Source organism: Euprymna scolopes, chromosome 10, assembly GCF_053919585.1.
Source record: "Euprymna scolopes isolate OS-2025 chromosome 10, ASM5391958v1, whole genome shotgun sequence".
Classification (NCBI taxonomy): domain Eukaryota; kingdom Metazoa; phylum Mollusca; class Cephalopoda; order Sepiida; family Sepiolidae; genus Euprymna; species Euprymna scolopes.
Genome location: NC_136491.1, coordinates 43,770,838 through 43,792,469, shown reverse-complemented (window position 1 = coordinate 43,792,469; position 21,632 = coordinate 43,770,838). Strand labels below are relative to the sequence as shown.

The following is a 21,632-nucleotide window of genomic DNA, read 5'->3' as shown; positions in this document are numbered from 1 at the left end:
GATCGATTGTCAAAAGTATAAGTTAAATGTTGGATATTTGAAAGGTTAGTTTCGGCAAAAGGTATACACAGTTGTAATCAAGTCGAACCAAAGTTAGGTCAATTAAGTGAAATGACCATTGCCAAATAAAACACCCTTGGGTGTGTGTGGCTACAGTGACAATGCTGTCTCAAAGGTGGGTTTCAGGTAGTCACAAATGGTTATATAATAGCAACATGAAATGGATATTGGAGTTGGTTGACGAATTGGGCCCAAGAAGAATCAACTCTTCAAATTCCTGTGTGTGAATTTCCCTCCTAAGAACCAACTATCCATCACTGACAATAAAGATATATTGTTATATTTTCATACATCGGTGTGTCGTAATTCATTTAACTCTGTATTACTCACCCAGATGTTCCAAGCATGGTTAGTCCCATGGGGTGTTTATATACCCCAATATGAAAATATTTACGGTCTTAATATTAGATTCAGGATATATCTACAAACCCTGGTGAACAGTTTGTATTACTTGTTGCTTGTTGATATTAATATAAAATAATACAATAAAGTAAATTATAAAACTAAGGAAAAACTAAAAAGTCTTAGATTTAGACCACATTTATTTGAAAATACCCATAGTATACACCAGTTTGTGTTATTTTTTAATATCTATGATGAACACAAAATGTTTCCATAAATTGAGGGGGTTGCTTCAGTCTTTAACAGACTATGTATACCCACGATGAGGTGCCTGCGCGTGAAATTTTTGTGGCAGGAGATGAACAATCTCCAACCACACATCTCATTAATCGACATTATTAAATACCAGTGGCAAGTGAAGTGTGTCTACAAGATGACTGGAAACAAATGCCGAGATAAGCAGAGAGCACATACAGTGCCTAGAATTCCCAAATAGTCACCCATCTGGTACTAACCAAGTTCAACATTGCTTAACTTTGTGATCTGACTAGAAATGGTGTGTCGATGCGATTATGCCGAAATATGAAATAACAAGAAAAATGATTATAAGTTCATCATATAACAATTACCTTTCAATCAAGGAAAACTGAAATGCAAATGTGCCATACCATGTGTGCTATACTCTCACTGAGTCAGGAGAGTACTGGGAGGGAAGAAAAGAAATAAGTTGCAAACTAGGAATGGGGTGACAAAACACCCTATGGGACTAACGCAGGGTTAAACACAGCAAAAATATAACACAACTGACTACCAAATGGTATGTGTAGATCGCGACCAGTTTCATAAGCTTATATGTGACTGTGAATAAAGCTTTTGACACTACTGAACTGCTTTGTGTTCTCTCTCATTTTATTAAATGGCGTGCATAGTTTGCGGATCCTTGTGTTTGCCTTACTACTCATCTTTTCACGCAGGAGAGAACTTGAATGCCTACTAGATACTGTCCTCGAGTGTCTAAGGTCTCTCTGTACAGGGGTTTGTCAGAACAACCTGGCATGAGGATACTTTTTCCATAGAAGTAAACCCTGACCAAATATTCAAAACCACATAGTATTCGCTGCCCAAATAAGATCTCCTATGGCTAACACATATTAGCTTTTACAAGGAATGGTGCACCTTCTCCAAGTGATATTACCTCAAGTAATAGCACAAAGCTGGATACTCCACCAGACTAGATAAATTCTTGTCCTGGAATCTAATAAGACCAAGACCAAAATGGAAGATATACTGCAACTTATAAAAATGGTTAATTGGAGAGAGGGAAATTGTGTTCTCAATGTCTTTACTAACTCAGTGTTTGAGAGATAAAGAACTTAAATGGAATATTCGAATATCTATGTATCTCATATAGAGTTAAAGTGTTAGCCCTAGGTTGTGGGCCCCTTGAGTTCTAAGAATTTCGACTGAAGTAAAATAAGACAAAAAAAAAAAGAAACATTTTATTAGACCACGTAGATTCAAATACACTCGGAACTGGAACATTTTTTTTTTTTTTTTTAGATATTATTTAGCATTAAACTAGACCCGTTTTAACCCTAACATAGGAAAACTATGCAGCTGCATCAGAAAGTGGGGACAAAAAGCAACAAATATACAGGTAGGAACTCTTCTTTCTGTAATTGGTAAGAAACGTTTGCAGGTGTACAAAAATCTGCCAATGCAGGCACGAGTGGACACAAAAAACATTTTTTAGAAAGACTTACAAACTATAGAAATATGTAACATACACATCTACACATACTTAAGTTTCTACATAGAGACGAGCTGGACGCCCGGCGTTGCTCGGTCATACTGCTTAAACATGATATTTCAATTTATGCAGATTGCATATGAATTATTATAGGATCAATCCTCTATTGAATATTATATATTATGAGGAATAATTTGCCCGGTGGACTAATTCACAAAAAAATATGAATAAAAAAATAAAAAGATAATAATGATAATGCCGTTCATCAAATTTTGTCTGTGTTTGTTTACAATATCACGTCAGCTGATATTTGTGCTTGACAGTGAATGGCCTGGAAAAGTCAGTTCTGACTAATGTTTAGTTTTAAAATATGCAAACAAAGAAATGATTTGCAGCGATTTTAAATTGTGCCTCTTTTATTGTAAATTGAACTCATTAATAAGAAAAAATGAAAATAAAATGGTTGGGTACACGTGGGCTTGAACGGGGATTATTTGATCTGTAGTCGAATGCTCTACCACTCAGCTATATCTCCAGATGACAAGAAATCTGTTTTTTTTAAGAAGAGATGATTTGCTGTGATTTTATTATCTCCCTTTGTCAGTGTGACGTAAATAATAATGGAATCTATAAGAAAGAAAACTATTTTTAGGATCAGATTTTTTTTTTTTTTTTTTTTTTGATACTTATCGGATGAATTTCTGTGTAAAACATGTCCAAGAACACTGCCAGACATATATATTAGGCGTGTGTGAGATTTGCAAAAGATAGCCTCAGCTGTTTCGGAACCTATGAGGAAGGGAATCACACACACACACACACACACACACACACACACACACACACACACACACACACACACAGTGACTTTTATATAATAGTAGAGATATATTGAATCTATATAAAAATTGTCATTTGAAAAAAACTGTGACTTATAACCAAATGTACACAAATATGTACAATGCTGCATGTTTTGTCAGAGTGCATAAATGCATACTACAAATGACAGATTTTCAATAGGAAAAATATTTACCTAAAAGAAGACACTACCCGAAAAATTGGTTAGGCTCTTACAAAAAAATAATAACCTTTTGAAAATAGGGGTTCATGATGAAAAATCAGACCACTTGACATCACACAGAATTAATATCCACTTCAAATAATAGACTCCCTGGTCGGTCAGTTTTTGTGTCCATAGATAAAACAACGAATAATGTTTAAGCAGGCTTGCTCTGTAGCTTATCCTAAATGACATTAATGTCTATATAGATTCTGAGCAAAACAAAAAAGTTAGGTAGAGCGGTCTCTGGACTTGCTTGTTGGTAATCTTTTGTTTGGGTCAGGCTCTGGGTGCAGTCAAGAATTTAAGCAGATCGGTCTGTTGTCTTGTTTTTAGTTATAAGTGATTGTCATTCTCATTGTAAGCTTGTCGTTTAGTAGAGAAACTCAAATTGTCAATTCTTCCTGTTGCAGATCATATAATCAATAACCCTTTTCAATAAAAAGTATAGTTTATGCAAATTGATAGCCAGAGCGACCTAGTTTTAAAAACTCCAAACAGTCAATCTATAAAAGGGAGATAAATCCTATGATTTTTCTCTATCTCTTTTCAACATCAGCTCAGTATTCTTTCTTTTCTCTACAGCCTCATGTTTTATTTTTCACGTTAAGAAATGTCAAAATTATAAAGAGGATAATCACTATTTTGTGATTGGAAAGCCATTGACGAGAGTTTTTAATTGCTTTTTTATAAAGAGAACCATGTTATGGTGTCGTCATCCTTCCACATACAACACCTGGTGGTTTGCTCATTTAGTATTCAATGTTGCTCAACTTTGGGAATCTAATGAAAACCGGTGTGTCAACAGAATATAATCCTAATATAATAATAATAATAATAATAATAATAATAAATCATGAGTGACAATTGCAGTATATGTGTAGAATATAAAATATACTTTTAAAAAAGTGATCTGTTGAGTCACCCATTAAGCTTGGGTTAAATTGTTTTAATCAGGAAAAAATGAGCTTGCAAAGCCAGTTAAATATAAACAAAATAAAGACAAAATCTAAAGTTTTTTTTTTAAATTCTATATGCATATATTTTCCTTTCCAACTATGGGTTAAATAGTATTACTGCCTATTGTGATACTCCCTTGCACACAAACGTAACTTTCAAAATTCAAGAACCATCCAGACATTTAAATGCACACATTTTGAACTTACCTTTACGACAAACAAAATCACCTGGACTGAAGACCTGGAGTTGAAGTTTAAGCACAAGTTCATTCAAAAGTCCAGGTTCACAGTCCTGAAAGAGACGCACTTTTCTCAATGTATCCAAATGAACCTGCATGGCGATTTCAGCTTGTAAATAGTAGGGCAGGCAGGTCAGAGCCTCTGTTTCATTCAGTGTTCCGCGGGTCTGAAACGTATAATTGAACCAGTTAATGACCCGGTCCTGCAATACTTTGCTCACCTTGCGGGACATCATATAGTTCTTCACATCGTCCCTCTTCATGCGGAACTCATCTTCGACCAGGTTGCTGTTGTTAATCATTGCACCGACGTTACCGAAGATCGCAGCGAAGATGAACACGCCGACCATGTCGCATAAGATGACGTAGATGTAGGCAAATGTAGTCTCAGGTGGATCGGTGTCACCAATAGTGGTCAGAGTCAACATCGACCACCACATAGACACAATGTATTTGTGTATGGTCGTTTGATAAAGGTGGTCCTTAGGAAGCTGGGCGAAATTAATGTTATCGTTTGGGTAGACCCAGTTGTCTGAACCGAGACCATGCCACAAACTAATTGCAAAATATATACATGCATTCAAGTGGATGATCAGCATCACGTAGACAAGGAGGTGGAGGATCCGCATCAGATTTGGGAATGCTGTCCGTGACTCCAGAATGTCAAAGAAGTGTTCCATTCTGGAGATTCGTAGCGTCCGGTTGATACGCAGTATAGCATAACTAGTTCCGATCTTGAAGTATAATAAATCAGTGGGAAAGAGGCTCAAAATATCAATTTTGAATTTAGTGGATTTGCGATAGTGCATCCATGTGCTTTTCGGGTCCATTACAAATATGCCGTCATCGATGAAACCTATTAAAATAAAGAATGATAATATTTTGGACAGCAAAATTTTTTTTTCATATGATCTACATATTAGAAAACTGAGGACATTTGGAAATTCAGAAAGGTTTTCAGAAATATTTGATACTAGCAGGACCCATGTACTGGTGTTGTACAGTGAAAATATGACATAAAGCCAAAATAGCTACGGTTCTTCCCCCCACCCCCCTCTGAAAACGAAACTTTGATTATCTAGTGCATTATCGGATGTGAGTCACATAAATTACTGACTATCGATAAACAGCAAAAAAAAAAAAATATTAACACAGAACACAGCGATTGCTAGTGGTGGTCATTCTTGAAAGTTACGCCCAATTACATTCCGTTAATGACGGTGAACACCTGCACAAGCTATGGTGGCAATATGAAAACCTTGCCAATATTACATTATGCATGTAAGTTTCTGAAAAATTGAAAGGAATTTGGAAGCATTTAAACTGACGAATCCAAAGTTATACATGAGAAAATCCCCTTATTAAATCAATAGCATGTCCCGTAAACATCCTGTATAAAATTGTCTATTGTAGAAGAAGAAATAATGATGGAAACAAAAAGTAGGGGGGAAAAAAACCAATGCGTGTGTCAAATAAAAAAGAAAAAGATGAAATAAGTTGGCGAAGAATATGAAGAATATGTCAAAGAAAACGAAAAAAACAGAGAAGAAGAAAACCAATAGCGTGTCCACTAAGCATCCTGTAAGAGATTCTGTGTGATCTAAATAATCTAATAATTGACCATGTATTGCTGTATCTTTGTTAATTTTTAACCGTTCAAAAATACCACAAATGGAATTGAACAGACTTTTTGAAGGGAGACTTCATTATTTCACGAACTGAAAACGAAAAAAGCTAATGTCAAATATATCTAGCAATGACTCGAATACGGACGGTGAAGTAGTAAAACTTGAAGACAATGTAGAGAACTTCCCAGTTATGAATGGAGGAGTGAGAGTAGAAAATAATTAGAGAGAGAAAGTTTTGCAACCACCATTAACTAAGATGTAGTTTGGATTGTGACGCTTCTAGGAATTAATGTAAGATTTTATTAAAACAGATAAATGCAATTGCAAATATGTGCAAAACCTACATAAGGTAATGACTAGTAGTCTGATCACAATGAATTTATACATAGTAGCTGCGGTTGCAAACCTACCTTACTTTTTTTCCAGAAAGGAAAAATTACACCTATTTGATTATGCATAGAGATTTATATGTTAAATAACTGCCCCAATGCCCTACAAATGCTCTTGCTTTCCACCCAATCTCTTTCTCTCCATTTTTCTCTCTTTCTCTCTCTTTCTCTTTCTTCACTTATATCGCTTTGTGGCTTCTATTTCTCTTTTTCTTTCTCTCTCACTTTCTCTCTTTCACCTTCTCTCTCTCTTTCTAATATCTTTTTCTTCCTTCCTTCCATCTCCTCTATTCTCTCCTCTGTCAGTTCCCCTGACAAAGATATACAAGCGACTGGAAACCGCTTGTGAATTTGATATTCACATGTAACTTCTTCCTTTGGAGGAAGCCAGTTCATGCTCCAGATTTTTTTTTATGATGAGAATCGATAATTTGGATTATTCGGACTACTTTTATCATCTTCGATGTTATTCTTACAATGTTTCAGCCGATGCAATCTCCAACTTTCTTTACGTGCACCTTGTCAAGCTCAGAAATCTTTATGCCGAACTCGGGAATCTTTATGGAGTTTCGAACAAAACTGCTTACCTAATCTACAGGAACTGCTTGTCCTCACTCCATCAGTTATGACCGGTATTCTTAAGTAATCTGCAACTTCATTTCTAACATCACCCACAATGAGTATTGAGCCTTCAACCTGCTAGATCTACAGCAGATGTGCTAACGGTTATATCTCATAGGATTAGTGAATCTCTCAACAAAGGCTTCCTTTCTAGGGCAATTGCTCTTGACATATCTAAGGCCTTCGATAAGGTATGGCATATGAGCCTACTTCACAAGATTTCCAGCTACGGTATAACTGGAAATATTTTCTCAATTATTAAATCATTTCTCTCTGATAGGCTCATAAGAGTAGTGGTTGACGGGCAGAAATCAGAGGCCCACAGTATTAATGTTGGAGTCCCCCAGGGGTTTACCCTGGGCCCAACTTTCTTCCTGATCTACACTAATGATCTCCCAAAACACATACTTAAATCATTCGTTGACATCTATGCTGATGACACGACCATCTATGGCAACACATCAAAGGCTGTAAATGACAAAGTTCTCTCTGATTCCCTCTCCTCTGATCTTGAGCGCGTGGTTTGAAGAAGATTGGAGGTTAGATCGGCCAAAACGTCGTAAGAATAATATCCAAGATGAGAAACTTTTTTTTCCGAAAGGTTTTCAGAAATGTGTAATACTAGCAGGACCTGTGTACTGGTGTTGCCCAGTGTAAATGACACAAAAAGCCAGAACTCATTACAGAGCAATGACTGCCACAAGCAACTGGCACAATCTACTTGTGTTCTGTGTTAATATTTTTGTAGCTAATAATCTACATAGTAGTGAGGGGACAATTCCAATATTTTTCCTGATTCCGATACAATTACTGTCTTTGCTAAATTCCGATACAATTACCGATTCCGATTCTGATTCTTTATAAATCTCTAATTATTTAACCATAAGATTGTTATTTTCCCAGATCTTTGTAAAAAACACATGTTAAATATGCAGATATTTTCTTAAAATTCAAAATGCACTTGTGGAGAGTAATCTATCGATTTTAGCTTTACTAATATTTTAAAATCAATAAATGTTTATTATTTTATCATTATTACCAGCAATGAAAGATTTTACTTTAAACAAAGTCAAATAAAAAAAAGACAATTAAAAGAATCGTTTTGGCATCGGAAAATAAACATCAATTTTTCCAATTCCAATACTGATTCCGATACCCCCAAATCTTTCGATTTTTTTGATTCCCGATTCCGATTAATCGTCCTAACACTATTAAATAGTACAGATTTTGTTTCCGTCATGACGTTTGTAGCGGTATGCCAGAGACATTAAAATAAATAATATTTCTGTTACGCACACATTTGCTGTATACACTCATGCAAATTCTGTGGAGATAAAAGGAAAACTTTGTCTTTTCATGTGGACGTAAAACAGAGCATACCACGTGATAGAGGGTATCCACTTTCCATCCAATCAATGCTCGAAGAAGAACACATTTCTCAAATCTTTTTATGGCAGCTTTGCTGGAGCCACCCAATGCATGTAAACGACATCACGCAAAGATCAACTGCCTCTTTTCCCTTTTTATCTTTTTGCCTGTCATTCCAGCAACATGGCGCAAAAATTCATGACCTGGTTAAAAGGAACAGTATGTTTTTGCCGCTCAACATTACTCGTCTTTCGAGCCGAGCAGAATAGCTACTTGGATAATCAACGCGGACATATTTGCATGGAAAGGATTTACCCTTAATTGGATCTGATTTATTCTAAGAAGAAATTTAATCCCTTTTTGCCCCTATTCCTTTAAAGAACATTATTCCCTCCGTCCAGAAAAACTCTCTCATTTAATTCCAAAATCAAAAACAAACCTTACCATTTTCTTCTCCTGTGCGATGACAGAGCACACATGCATACATATAAAAAAAAAATGATATTTCTTTCAATAAATTTCTATATTAAATGTTGAAACTGGTCTTAATATTGTTAATTACTGACATTTTTTTATTTAGTTGGGAGGTATTTATCTATGCTCATGCCACGGCTGTGATACCAGGCATCAGTGAATATCAACTAATACCTTACACGTTCTATGTTATTCGCCTGCCCGTAGCACAGGTGACAAATCTGATTGAAGGCCTATTGACAAATGTTAAATAGAAGAAGGTGTTGTATATTTACATTTGGAGTATGATTTTCTAATTTAATTAAAGTAATATTTACTTCATTTTGACTTATGTTTTTTATGAATTCTTTTCTCTATTGACAAATGTTAATTAGGAGGAGCTCTAACGACTGAACCGCAAAGTGATTCCTATGAATGCTAAAAAGTAAATGGTTTTGATTGCTACTGTCTTTCTTTCTCTGCTTCATTGGAATTCGCTTTCTTCCTCATTTCAAAAAGCAAGGAACCCCAAAAGTATTTTAAACCAAGGAAAATCGTTCCAAACTTAAAAAAGTAACACGACTATGTGAAAGTAATAAGCCAGTGCTAACTTCTAAAATCCTATAAGACCTGGTCAACAAAAGTAGTTTTCTCCAGACTTCATTATCTGCAACTTCGTGGAAGAACCCAAGAACGTCTGCTCAGTATTTCGCTTTAGGCCTACAGGCTGGAGGAGGTGGAAAGAACTCAATGATTCACATACCAGTTTTCTCCATCTTGTGCAAACATTTCTACACACTAGCAAGACTCAGACGAACAAAAGCTCACTCATACGCATTAACAAGAACAAGGTAAACTAATGCAAACGCATACACAATGCCACACTACCTAAAGACGCTATCATGGTCCAAGGACCACGCTGTAGAGCAACAGAAAAAAATTGTTTTCACTCAAATGTTGTTTTCGCATCTTAGCATATTTACATTTGGTTTTCAGAAATCAAAGAGACCCCTTTTAGGGCTAACACTTGATTTTCCTAGATGTTAAATTTATATATCTAAGGGTTCTCTTAAGGATAGGTGTATGAAAATAGGGATAACCCTTTTAGAACTGCTCTCTCGATTTTCATACATCGCATCTCCTTTGCATCTAAGAACTTCATTAAATTATTTACTTTCATTGGACCAGTTACCCCTAACACAACTTGTATGGTTTTTATTTTTTAGTGACCAGGACCCCCCCCCTCCTTAGTTGTCAATCTTAATATAAATATTTTTCTTTTTACGATCCTTGATTATTTTTTATATAAGTTTTTTAAAGCTATTTCTATTATTCTTTAAGAACGATTATTCCTTTACACAAAAATCTATACCTTTTCACTTTTAGTCATTATATTTTCTTATGTGTAATAGAAATTGTCATTCTCACAAACGACCTTGTGTTTGCTTAGCCTGTAAAATGACGACAGAAAATGTAGGAAAGAAGAAGAAAAGACGTAATTTTGTAGGTCGCTCATTGGAGAACGTATGCCACCAATTTGCATATGTACACAATTGGTAACTCTTAAATGGGACGAATTCTAAAGCATGAGCATTAAATTTTGTTTTTTGTTGGACAGCTTAGAACGGGAACGAACGGTGGAAGATAATATCGAATACACAAGGATTTGTTGTGAGTTGAGGAAACAAAGAAGAAAAGGATTTTCGTGCATTGTATCGACAAGAGGACATTTTGACACTGCCATTTATTTTGTTCCCTTTCCATTTTTACATACGTAAGACTAGTTCATTTTATTTCTTTTTTGTAATAATATTTTACTTGAACAATCTAAACAAATTCTTAGGACAAGTCCATGAATGTTTATGGCAGTTGTAGATGTCTCTCAATTCAGTTCGCCACTCAGTAGTCGTCAATCAAAAGCGAGCAAGAAGATTTTATGTGCGGGGGGTCCCCTAACGTTATAAATGTCCAGTGTCTGAAAGCACAATAGAAAAGGGTGGATCAAAAATTGATCATCTCTGATCAGGACGGCATGGTGAAAGGGGTGTAGTAGTCACCATAACAAACTATTTTCTATAAAATAAAATATGCATCAATTGCGCTTGAAAGCCAACTCACAACTCGTAATATTAGGAAAATAAACAAATATTTTACTTGTAAATTTATCACAAATATTTTTCTAATATTACGTTGTGATTTGGCTTTCAAGCGCACTTGATGCATATTTTATTTTATTCAAATTAAAACGACGTTTCTATATGAACTCTCATTCTTGTCGTTATTCTCGCGTTACCTACGCACAGTTCAAACATTTCAAAATACAACTGTCAGTTACAACGCGCGGCTCTATACAAACAGACTTCTTTCTCCAAATTTACAACATGGCAAGAAACAAGAAAAGAAAAAAAAAAGAAAAAAGAAAGAAAACAACACACTGAAGATGGCGTCTACCTCCGAAATATATTTGTGATATATTTACAAGTAAAATATTTGTTTATTTTCCTAATATTACGTTGTGAATGGTTTCAAGTGCATTTGATGCATATTTTTTTTATTCAAATTAAAACAACGTTTCTTTCTAATGTTCCATGCAGAGAAGTCACTGACGACACTCGCAAGTGCCCCATTATAGTGTATATGTTTGAATTTGATTTTAAGTCATTTTTAATGTTCTAATGCTTACTTATTTATTTCTATTTAGGCTATCAATGACGAGTGAAGTCCTTTCAGATTTGTTCCAGATGACAATATCTGGTTTGATGGCCTTGTATTTGTGTATATGTCTTTATCATAGAACTAGTTTAGTTTAGCAAGTTACAAGTTAAACTAAACTGCGTTTAAAATTTCTGTTAAAATGTTATGTGGAACATATTACCAAACATTTTAATTGCTTTTTTGTTGTAGAGTCGGATGGTTGTGTCAACAACAGAGGTCAGTCAGATTTTTAAATCTCCATAGAATCTACAGTCTGAGTATTGGAATACTTAAAAATAATGAGTTTACCAAACATGTTAATTACATTTCTGTTTTAATTTTGTTATAAATATGTTAGAAATAATATCTCCTAGAGTTTTGCTTGATAATTTTTATTTTTTATTTCTACTTTTAACCTAAATACTAAACTCCGAAAGTGTGTAGTTAACCCCGTTAATATCAAACATGGCGACCTAACCGGCGACCTTCTTCAGAAGGAGGATGTTTCATGGGAATATCAAGTTCACAAGCGATCCCCAGTTGCATGGATACGCTATTTACTTGCCCCCACCCTCCGAGGACAGAGTCAGACATGTCAGTTTTTAATGTGGGGAAAATCCAATTCCCTAAAAAGGGGAACTCTGGATAGGAACAAAAATTTAAATTGTCTCAGTCTTGAAGGATTTCTCCTCCGCTGACCGAGGACAGAAAAGGTGAAGTGTAGCATTAGAACAGATACTACACTGCGATCTTGGCCCGCTGGTCAGAGAAGATGGCAACATTAAGTTTTTGTAATTCTTGCAGGAAAATATTAACGTCTTCCTACATATAGTGTCACATACTCATGATATGAAACGAAATTGGAAACTAAAAGACGTTTCAATTATACAACTGTACTTATGAAAAAGAACTTTAAAAAGTACATAGCAAGCATACCCGGTGAACCAAGTACAAGTGAAATACAAACGATTGCACTGAAAGGGACGGCTAGGATCCTGCAAAGATCTCTTGGTTGGACTCACTAAAATAGGGGTAAATGTCAGACATCTGGTTGGATGTCCCACCCCCTAGAAGAAAAAGTTTAAGAAAAATGAAAAAAAAAAGAGACAAACGGTCACCCATTTGGTACTGACAAGGATCAACGTTGTTTAACTTCGATGATCTAACTAAAACTGGTGTGTCCACGTGATTATGCCCTCTCAGCTGTACTATGAAGCGATCTGTTTATAGAACGTCATACTTTAAGTATTTCATGGTGTTTTGGAAAAATCTAATGTCTGTTTAAACATCAGTCAAAACTTGTGTTAAATTTCTAAAGTGAAGAAATGTAGCAACATCTAGATATGGGAGTATGAAAATTATGTTAAAAATCGTATTTTCTTCAAATCAAGTAGTAACTCCTAAAATAATATTGAAGCTAATAGTTACATTTGTTTTATAACCATTGCTCTATCTCGCCGCCTTACCATGCATCTTGTAAATTCTAGCTCCATTTATTAACACTTTCAAAAACATAACTGACACCTCTCGGATTTAAAATTAAGCTTAATTATTAACACAGAAATAATACATTCTGAAACAAATTTTAAAACATTAAAAAATACTTGACACTATCGAAATAAAAACCCAACAACCTATAATCAATAATCGTATTTAAATCGTATTAATTAAAATTTATCTTCATCCCATACTGGTTATGTCAATAATTTAAATTTTTAATTTATCTTTTCAATTCTTATCATTATCTAAGTATTTTATTTTAATTCTTTTATTTTTTTTCCTCTTCATTATCATTCGTAAAATATTTACATTCTGTTCTGTCAATTTTTCAATTTATTGAAATTCCAGGTATTCATATTTTAATATTTTAATTTAGTATTTATTAATCACCTTTGTTTAATTTTAAATTTATAGTTCTTTTTTATAACAATCTCAGTTCAATCTCTCACTCAGTTTTCTTCAATTTTATATTTTGATTAAATTTATTTTAATCCATTCTAACCTGTTTGTTTCCATATCTTGCAGTTACTTAATATTAAATTGTTTTCCATCTTTGTGTTATTGAAATTACTCAGGTGTTATTTTATTACCCATAACGATTATCAAAGTTAAAATTACTTATATTTCTTTTATGTTGATGATCTATTAATTTATAAATTTCGTTACATCAAAAATATATTTTCAAATATTTGTACTGGTGTTTTGTTTTCTTAATTTCATTCATCCAGAAATTCTTTAAAGACTTTTCTAATGTAGTCATCGCTAGATGTCACATTTCTAATGTTACCTTACACCTTTTTTCTCTCGGATGAGAAGCATTAAGCTTCAAGATACCTAAGTATAAAAAGCATATATATCTCGCACCCCTAATTGATGTAATCTCCCTGTTGAATGAATGATTAAATTTATATGCATAACTTTTTATCGTCGTTTTTATTTTTTCATTTTCCCTTGTGTGTGTGTGTTAGACAGAGAGACAGAGGGAAGGCAAGAACTTGAACGAGACAAAATTTTGGAAAGAAAGAAAGAAAGAAAAAAGTTGATAGAGAAACTGAGATGAAAGTACACGAGAGAACGAAAAAAGAGAGAAGGAAAGCGACTAGATGTGTGAAAGAGAGACTAATAGAGGAACACCGAGCTCGAGATTGTATGAGAGCGTATGTGAATTATTACTTACCTATTCTTGCTGCCACAAGCATATCAACTAGGTAGAAAGCGTCGCTTACGTAATCGAGTATGATCCAAAGTTTAGTTTGATCTTTCTGAAGCTGAGTGTAGGTTTGCCGCGCAAGCAAGAAGAAAGCGTTGTAGAGTACAAGTAATGACATAAGTGCTGACCAATATTCATAGAATGTCATGGAATTGTCGAAGATCACTTCTTTCCAAAAACTACAAAAAAATAAATGAAAAAATAAAATAAAAGATCAAGAGGGTTGCGTTTTTCTCCTCGTTTGGTTCTTGCTTTTACAGACACGAATCGTCAAAATAATCACAAATTTATATATATATATATATATATACTCGGGTTTTTTATTCAAAAGTAATGGACTAATGAATACAACGAGGTTGTTAGATAGTGCTCAATAAAAAGAGCTGATAATACTTGTTTATTGTTATATAAACATGCTCACATCCCGCTGCTACAAATAGCCACTTGTTTCAATCAAACAACAGATATCATCAGGCAGCGACTTGACTATTCAAAAGGTTATTCATTGAACTTTTGAATAGTCAAGTCGCTGCCTGATGATATCTGTTGTTTGATTGAAACAAGTGGCTATTTGTAGCAGCAGGATGTGAGCATGTTTATATAACAATAAACAAATATATATATATATATATATATATATATATATATATATATATATATATATATATATAGTAATTTATAAAATATATAAGCCTGAAGAGTCCTAGAGTGGATGAAACGCGGAATATTCAGTGTAGCTTAATCGCCATATATATTTTATAAATTACTAACTAGCTCTACCTACGTATTGAGCACTTTTGAAGTAAATACTTAAAGTTTACGCATAAATCTATACTTTCGTATATTAATTTTATGTGAGTAAATTAAGTAGTTATATATATATATATATATATATATATATATATATATATATATATATATATATATATATATGCATTAGCATATATCTTTTTATTGTCGTTTTTTTTTCATATATATATATGTGTGTGTGTGTATATATATATGGATGACTATAATGCTCTCTATCTTAGGTTGAGCATTTAGGAAAGTGATATACAAACTGCCATTAACATATGAAATGATGCTCTTTGTGTAAACAAATTGAGCTTAGGTATTTTGGACAATGTCAAAACATTGTTAATTCACAGCCCGCATAACAGCAGCCGCAACAGTTAGAAGATCGAACTGCCATTTGGGCGATCGGGTTTCGATCTTGGCTTGACGTAGTTGCTTGTCTAGCTGCACTGATGAACTGCGAAACAGCGAAACAGTACTGTATGTGGATGACTATATATATATGGATGACTATATATATTATGATACATTTATTAAAATGTATAATAAATTATTTTATTGATTTTTAGCCGAGAGGAGATATATTTTCAGTATATTTTATTCACTGTATCATTTTTCGCGCCAAAAGGATTCAATTCATGTCTGCTCGGTCACATTTTGTAAACAAAACAGAAAAAAAAGGGGAGGAGGAGGCCTGCGAGCAGGAGGAGAAGGGAGAGACAGAGATACTTTGAACGAAGAGTGGAAAAGGAAAGAGAAAAGAAAGATAGAGAGAAATAAACCGTATATATAGAGAGAAACTGTGTAGAGAAAGAGATAGATAGATCGTATAGAGAGAGAGGGGCCTGAAAAAGTTGTCAGCAGACAGTGGAGCGTTGCGCTTCAAAGCGATAAGACTTAAGTCAGCGAAGGTCGGGTTGGCGACCCCGGCGACGACGTGGTAGCGGCGTCGCGGAGGTAAATATCAACAACACCAGCCGAGGATCAGCGGTCAGAGTTAGAATATTGACCGAATAAAAGAATGAACCCAGCGAAGGAAGGAATCATGGAGCAATGAAACTTTTACTATAAATCAAGGACTTCGATGAGCTTCGGAAACGAATATTTGGAGCAATTAATACGCACGCGCGTAATGAAACAAATCATCCGAAGGACAAAAATATTAAAATTAACCTGCGCGCGCGTAATCAAACATAAACAATTTACAGGAAAGAAATATATATATAAAAAAAAGGAGACGAAAGAAAGGTTACATTTCAAAGGACATTAAATAAGTTTTTCAATCAAAACTTTCATTTCTCCAACATCTCTCTCTTACCCTATAACCTGTATCTAATTGAGCAGACGATTTCTTGTTTTATGTGAACATTGATTGTTAATATATTTTTCTCTCGGTAGAATTTGAATCATTAAATCATTTCATTTAGTTAGGCATATTTAATTTTCTTTTCTTTTCTTGAATTTTATTGTATTTTTTTATATAAATAAAAGTTTGTTAATTTTTCGATGATATTTGTCCTCGTTATTTCTTATGTGATTTCGTTGTCCAGTACATTTCATTTTATTGTTGTCTTCGGGACGGTTGTCCCATTCCCATAACAACACATTATCAAGGAACCTGGGAAACTTTTTTTTTTTTTTTTCATATATTTCGTTACGTCACCCATCTCTACCGTCCCCAGTAGGACTGGGATACGTCGTAACAATATATATATATATATATATATATATATATATATATATATATATATATATATATATATATATATATATATATATGTGTGTATATATATGTGTATATATGTGTATATATATATATGTATGTATATATATATGTGTGTATATATGTGTATATATATGTATATATGTATATATATATGTATATATATGTATATATATATATATGATTGCTACTTCTTGACAGAAGTTTGCCATCTCTTCAAGTAAGTGTTGTGTGTCTGTGTGCACGTAGGTGACTTTTTAATCCAGCTTTAGTTCTACATGAAAGTACACATATGTGATATAAAAACTTTCCTTCTTGTAAAGGTGACTGCATTATAATATTGTGAATCTCTGAATGTCGTGTCAGGCCACTTTTAGATTTGCAGATTAGACAACAAATATGACAACTTAGTGCTGTAAAAGACTCCTCATGAGACTGTCGTTCCTGTCTTTGATTGTCTGATTTCAGATGATTTATAAAACCATCTTTTGACAAAACGTATTTGCCACATACAGTGCACTCCAATTCCTGTGGTAATTTCTATGATATTATATGTTAATCCTATTTTCTTAAAACACAATTAAAGACAGCAAGCTCTACATGCTGCTCTTCAAAAATCTTACAACTTTCTCTGATGGTTTTCTCCACAGTGATCGATCGTTCGCTTGGGCTTCCCAGTTATGTATATCCATCTCAAGTATTTTCAAGTTGTTTTTCAGAGAATCCTTAAACCTTTTTCTTGGTTTGTGTTGTGGTCTTTTACCCCTATCTATCGAGCCATAAAACAGTTTTGTAGGAAGTGTTTTGTCCTCCATCCTAACCAATGTTGGAACTTGACGTTAATCTTGCATTGCCAATGCAGTCCCAAAATTTCAAAATACAACTGCTGAGAGACAATGCACGGATCTTTACAAACAGACTTTTCCTTCTCCAACTTTACAACATTGCAAGAAAGAAGAAGAGAAAAAAAAGAAAGAAAAAACAACATACTGAGGATGGAGTTTGGCACCGAAATATATTTAAATTATACATTTCAAACAAGTAAAATATTTGTTTCTTTTCCTAATATTGCATTGTGATTTGGCTTTCAAGCGCACTTGATGTGTATTTTATTTTATATGTACATATATATATATATATATATATATATATATATATATATATATATATATATATATATATATTACTTGTTTATTGTTATATAAACATGTTTACATCCCGCTGCTACAAACAGCCACTTGTTTCAATCAAACAACAGATATCATCAGGCAGCGACTTGACTATTCAAATGTTCAATGAATAAGCTATCTGTTGTTTGATTGAAACAAGTGGCTGTTTGTAGCAGCGGGATGTAAACATGTTTATATAACAATAAACAAGTATTATCAGCTCTTTTTATTGAGCACTATCTAACAACCTCGTTGAATTCACTAGTCCATTACTTTTTAATAAAAAAAAACCCGAGTATATATATATATATATATATATATATATATATATATATATATATATATATATATATATATATAGTGGAAATGGTAATTAATAAAAACTGAAGAAAGTGCTCAATACCGTTGTAGAGCAGATATGCGTTTTATATTCCCCTTCCCCTCCATGTATCCCTATGCCCTCAGCCACACCAGAAATAAACTTCCCAGACCCTCCCCCAGAAGTTCCTTAAACCCCAAAACTAAAACATTATCGACATACCAAGCCCCCCCACCTTCACCCCTTGTTCCCTTCCTGTATCTCTTCCGCTCTCCTCGCACCCCCCCCCCGTGACCTCATTCACTCTTTCACTCTCTCATCCCAAAATAGTAAACATTTCTGTAAAAGTCTGAGGATGCTACAGACGGCAAAAAAAAAAAAACGACTAAGTAGCTGGAACAATAATGTAACTTAACAGAAAGATACGGTAATAAAAAATAAAACAAAACGTATATATATATATATATATATATATATATATATATATATATATATATATAAAGATCAAAGAAACAAAAAAAAAACGGGCAGGTGGAATTGTTAAAATTTTCCTTAAGGCCTTATCGTCTGACCCTCTAAGAGGAAACCTCAGAATGATAAATTAAAAGCTAAGAATCGAATGAGGAAAGAGGGAAATTGGTTTCAGTTTTTTTTTTTTTTCTCTCACTGGTTTTCCAACTGAAACCAATTTCCCTCTTTCCTCATTCGATTCTTAGCTTTTAATTTATCATTCTGACGTTTCCTCTTAGAGGGTCAGACGATAAGGCCTTAAGGAAAATTTTAACAATTCCACCTGCCCGTTTTTTTTTGTTTCTTTGATCTTTTTATTTAAATTAAATTATGTTTCCTCTGAAATTTCTCCTTCCATTTTGTTGTACCAAGAATTTACTTACACATACACATACACATACATATTCATACATATATACATACATATATATACATATATATGTATATATATACATATATATACATACATATATATACATATATGGATACATATATGTATACATATATATATATATATATATATATATATATATATATATATATATATATATATATATATATATATATATATAACCATCCATGGGAGTGGTACTGTTACATCCAAATAAGTTGCATATTATGATGGCGGCCATCTTAAATTTATAATGAGGTTGATTGCCAGCCTATGGAAAATTGCCATTTTCTTATGCACATATTGGAAATATGTGTGTATTTGTATGTGAACAAATATAAATCACTTTCTTATAAGCAGTCAACTACGCACACACACACTAAAACTAACCACGCAAACCAGTTAACAAACAATACTGCAATGTTTTCAATTATAGGGACATAAATCTCAAAAGAGTTACTCACCCCTGAAACGATATATATAAAGTAAATAAAAAGCATGTGGGCCAGTTTACTCTGAGAGCGTGTGCTTGTTAATTATTCGTCTTTATTCTGTTCTATTGTCTTATTGATGACTGTGAGCCGGGACATTTTACAACATTACAAATACCTTCACTCACACTATGTAATATGCCTCTGTTGTGTGTGTGTGTGTGTGTGTGTGTGTGTGTGTGTGTGTGTGTGTGTGTGTGTGTGTGTGTTGTGTGTTGTGTGTATGTGTGTGTACATGCTAGGATTGTGCAATGAATCCAAGATTTTTTTTCCCTCGGCACCAAAATCAACAGAGCCTATGCTATTTCTGAAGTGGCAGTTTCCCTGTTGATTGTGGTATGTTGCTGGACCTGTGCAATTCTAGGTGGCCCACCCTCTCAGGCTTTGCCTTCTCTCCTTGAAAAGGAGTTAATTTATTGCTAATCGCTTGAGGCACTTCTACCGACTCAGGCACTTTTTGCAAGCTAGAATGCTCCTTCTTGAGGGGCGATGACTCTTCATTCCCACTTTCCCACCCTAGTGTCACATCCTGTCGCTGTGGGAGCGAGATAAATCCACCAAACAGATCTCATCCCCTTGTTTGACTCACCTTAAAGATAACAAGTCCGAGAATATGAATCGATTCTGGATCCATTCTATTACTTTTTCAGTGGACTGTCCTTTGGCGTCGACCTTAAATATAAAATCAGCATGTCACTTGTGAAAGAATAAACATTGATGGGCAGACAGGTAGGATCATGTAGACTTGTTATTCTCAGCGCTCAGACTTACTAGATTATAATTTATTAGCACATACAGCCTTCGTCAAAAATGATGGAAAAACATTATGCTCTGCCAGTGTTCACACTAATATTCATATAAAACCATAGAATTACTTGGGAGGTGATAGTGGCTAACGACACAGACTGACAACCTAGGGGTGCCAAGTTCGAATACAGTTCGTTCTACAGAAGTATAATCACTTAAGATAAATAAAACACTTATCGTTGACATTTTTATGTCGAGTAGATTTCTTTTGAAATTAATTTCAGATGACAGGGGTTGCCTGACTTTTAGTTTCCTAATGCTTTTTTTTTTTTTTTTTTTTTTTTTTTTTGTAATTTCAATAAGGAGTTAAAAACAAACACCGGTCATTTCTGATGATCTAAAGAAAAAACATCATTCATTGACTTCCTTTGATTATTGGAAGGTAGAGGTGGGGTTAGATATAAAAAGAAAATGATGCTGGACTCTTTAACGTCAAACATGTTACAGAATTTTTTTTTTTTAATCTAAGAAATAAATAAAACGTCTCAAACTGGAAAGGTTAAAAAAAACGTATAAATCGACCGAAAAATGAGGAAGGAAACATAAGAAAGAAACATTCAACGTACAATTGGAAATATGAGAAAGAAATTAATTTTATCACCAATGGTATGAGTTCCATATAGAAACGTTGATTAAATTTGAATAAAATAAAATACACATCAAGTGCGTTTGAAAGCCAAATCACAACGTAATATTAGGAAATAAACACATATTTTACTTGTTTTGAAATTTATAACATAAATATATTTCGGAGCTATACTCCATCCTCAGTATGTTGTTTTCTTTCTTTTTTTATCTTCTTCTTCCTTACCATGTTGTAAAGTTGGAGAAAGAAAAATCTGTTTTTAAAGAGCCACACGTTGTATCTCAGCGGTTGTATTTTTAAATGTTTGGACTGTGCGTAGGTAACGCGAGAATAACGTCAAGGGCGTGAGTTCCATATAGAAACGTTGATTTAATTTGAATGAAATAAAATATGCATCAAGTGTGCTTGAAAGTCAAATCACAACGTAATATTAGAAAATAAACAAATATTTTACTTGTTTGAAATTTATAACATAAATAACTTGATGCGTGTTTTATTCAAATTAGTTTTATTTTTTACTAAACTTCTACTTGATAATTTTCTGTCACGTTTAGTTTACACTAATATT

The 21,632-nt window shown here is 33.7% G+C and overlaps 1 protein-coding gene across 6 annotated transcripts in view; it reads right to left on the bottom strand.

Moving 5' to 3' along the window:
- LOC145285955 (cyclic nucleotide-gated channel alpha-3-like) overlaps positions 1-21,632 on the bottom strand; it is a 242,747-nt gene that overhangs the window by 10,274 nt on the left and 210,841 nt on the right. For 3 of the 6 annotated variants that reach the window (XM_080134479.1, XM_080134478.1, XM_080134476.1), the window contains 3 exons: positions 20,261-20,343; positions 14,241-14,452; positions 4,379-5,266 (listed from right to left, as the gene is read on the bottom strand). In XM_080134479.1, coding sequence (XP_079990605.1) covers positions 4,379-5,266; positions 14,241-14,421 — 1,069 coding nt within the window. In that variant the 5' untranslated portion in view covers positions 14,422-14,452; positions 20,261-20,343. The remainder of the gene's footprint in view (positions 1-4,378; positions 5,267-14,240; positions 14,453-20,260; positions 20,344-21,632) is intronic. The other 3 variants (XM_080134480.1, XM_080134481.1, XM_080134477.1) reach the window with 1 other exon arrangement.